The sequence below is a fragment of the Antennarius striatus genome, chromosome 20 (genome assembly GCF_040054535.1).
Source record: "Antennarius striatus isolate MH-2024 chromosome 20, ASM4005453v1, whole genome shotgun sequence".
NCBI classification, from domain to species: domain Eukaryota; kingdom Metazoa; phylum Chordata; class Actinopteri; order Lophiiformes; family Antennariidae; genus Antennarius; species Antennarius striatus.
The window spans coordinates 10,372,709-10,375,694 of NC_090795.1; the positions used below are offsets into that span (position 1 = coordinate 10,372,709).

Genomic DNA, 2,986 nt, shown 5'->3' on the forward strand with positions numbered 1-2,986 from the left:
AAACTCTGAGAATGATATCCACAAAGTTCCACAGACAATCCCAAGACAATGTTAAAAACACGTGTCTATCTGGGGGTTGCAGGTTGGAGTCAGACCACCGTGGGGGTGATCAGGAGGTGGGTCAACGTGGGGTTCTCTCTTAACTAGCTCCACTTGCAGCATCAGCAGCTCCAGATCCGAGTGTTGACCTGGGTGGGATTAACTTCAACCCCTTCACTGAGATTAACACATCGGGGGACCAACGTAAAGTAAGTCCCATTGGAAGTTTTAAAAAGAACTATTTGCTACAGCTAGCTGTGCTACAGCCAAAGACTGTAGAAAGCTACATGGGAGAGATTCAGGGGCTTCATATTCTGTTTCCTAATCATCAAGGACTCTAGTTTGTTGTAATAATGAAAAATCTCTTGTCTTTTCTTTTGGGACAGTAAAGCTTTAATGGATGACAACTTGCCCCCAGTCATTTGCCAGGATGTCGAACATTTCCAGTAAGAGTTGTTGTATGTGTTTGATGTCCCAGTAATTATTGGGGTACACATCTTAACGTATTAGAATTACATAATTTTCCTAAAGGTGTAAATGTTTTGTCAGTGGTGCTATTTTTACAAAGGAGGTGACTATTTTTTAAAAAATATTTTAACCAAAACTAGAAAAGAAAAGAATTATAATCATGGATCCAATGTAAAAGTGACTTTGAGTGTCCAGAAAAGCGCTATATAAATCTAATCCATTAATATTATTATTATTATTATTATTATTATTATTATCATGTCACCATGTCAGACAGTAGTCTGTGGAATGGGGGTTTTTTTTGTTGTTGTTTTTTTTAGTAATTTCTAGTGGCATTTGTTCCTCCTTTGTCATTTAAATAGGGAATTTCTAAAAGAGCAGAAAAAGGCACAGGAGGAGATCAACAAAATGTTGTCATCATCATCAAAGGCCATTTCTGAAGTCCGAGATGACATCAAGAACCTCAATCCGCGTGTCTCTGTCAGTGCCAGTGGCCTAAATCGCCAAAGCCAGACCATTGAACAGCTTAAACTGGAAACAGCACAGGTAGAAATGAGATCAATATATAAATCAAAATGTACGGCCCGCACAAATCCATGTGTTTTTGTCTTTCTGCACCAATAGATGTCATAATTACTGCTTTATAAGTTAGAAATCACTAGATGTAGGACTTATCCAACAACAGTCAAAAAATGTAAGTCACAGTTGGGTTTATTCAGTGAATATTTTTGCGAGCCATTCCATGTTTCCGTCATAAATCTCATTAGATTACTAAGAAACACTCCAGTTCTATACATTAACGTATTCAATGCATAGTTACAGGCCACAGAGATATATGTGGGTAGCCATGTTCCTCACACATAAAATGTGGAAAATTACCTGTAAAAAACAGGTGGAGTCCCAAAAATGTAAGGATTAATTGTCTCTGTCTCCTTCAGGAGCTCCAAAATGCTTTCACTGCCCTGCTTACACAGAACACTCCACCTGAGCTTCAGCAGGAGAATACTGCTCCATCAGAGTAAGTAGGCTAACAGACAGCAGTCCTACTTGAAAATGTAGTCACATTTTCAAGTAGTGTGATTAGACTGCTTTATTTCTCTCTTGATATACTTAGTTGAATATCAGAGTACTGATTAACCACAACAGCTCCTCCCACCTTTTCAGTAAATTATGTATTTAGTTTATTTTTTATTTTTCTTAGTACATGTTATTACGGAGACTTCACCTTTATGATTATAATAAGTCATAATAATATGAGATATTAACCATCATTTCCATCAGAACTGTAACCTTGCAAAATCAAGTTTTTATAAGCACTTTTAAAAGCAGATAGGGTTTCTAGACTCCTACCTTCTCTGTCCAAATTGTTCCAAAGTTTGACACCAGAAAAAGAGGAAAAATTTTTTTTAATGTAGTTCCTGCTTTATAATGCACAATCAGTCCTGCCCTATCTCATCAATTAGCATTGATTATTTCAGTTATTTGACATTGATAAAAGTTTTGTGTTTCTATTTTAAGGTATTTCCATAGCCTGATAAAGACATTTGAGGTGCAGATGCATCAGTACCGACAGCAGGTAGAGGAACTGAAGAACCACCTGATGACACAAACACATATTACTCCTCAGGGTAAGAAGACATTTGTTGTGAAGAAATATCAGAATATTTAAGATGTGTAAGAAGTGTTTTTCTGGGACACTTTCTGGTTCTTGAATGTCATTATCTCTCACCCCCCCCCCCCCTCATTATTATATCAACTCACTGCAAACATCTTCAGACCTGTTCTTGGCTATACAGAGCGTCCACCAGGCATTTGCTGCTCAGGTTGCCCAGCTCCAGTCTGTCCATGAAAATGTCCGGGTCAGTTTGTTGCTTCTGTCTCATAATATTGTACTGAAATTTTGTTTTCGTGTCAGGCTGGGTGATTAATCAGCTTCAATTTGTTTAAAAAATGTAATTAAAACAAGGAAGTGTTGCTGTATATTTGTTGTGCATGTGTGGAACACATACTGATTGCGTTATTTTTTGTGTTTCACTTTGTGTATGTCTGATGTAGACCCTGAAGCAAAAGTACCTTTCCTTCCGACGAGTCTTCCTTGGAGACTCCACGAACGTATTTGAACGCAGGAAATGACAGAGTACAAGTCACAACCGGAGCTGTCGCCTTCTCCAGTGTACCCAATGCTGCAGGGGTTGCCATGGCAACCACGTTGATTTCGCAGCAGCCAATTGCCTACAAGTTCTAGAAAGTTCTGCTCCCCTCACATTAAAATGAAGAGGGAGAGAAGGAAAAAAATGTTTTGCAAAATAGAAATGTGTTTTTTTAACGTGTGTTCAAATGTGTTCAAAATTTGAAAAAATTGGTGCCAAGCTATTGTGTCTGTACTTTCATTGATTACTTGAGGAACATAGAAGAAAGGGAGGGCTGGCCCCGTGACAGGAAGCCTTTGTTCTGCCTTACTCTCCTGTCTCTGTTCACA

At 38.3% G+C, this 2,986-nt stretch overlaps 1 protein-coding gene across 1 annotated transcript; it reads left to right on the forward strand.

Moving 5' to 3' along the window:
- Positions 1 to 915: 915 nt before the first annotated feature.
- Positions 916 to 2,685, forward strand: LOC137587903 (nucleoporin p58/p45-like). The gene is made up of 5 exons (XM_068304585.1): positions 916 to 1,053; positions 1,446 to 1,525; positions 2,026 to 2,135; positions 2,284 to 2,366; positions 2,563 to 2,685. The coding sequence occupies exons 1-5, from the start codon at positions 916 to 918 to the stop codon at positions 2,638 to 2,640; spliced, it is 489 nt and encodes a 162-aa protein (XP_068160686.1). The 3' UTR covers positions 2,641 to 2,685.
- The last annotated feature ends 301 nt before the right edge of the window (positions 2,686 to 2,986 follow it).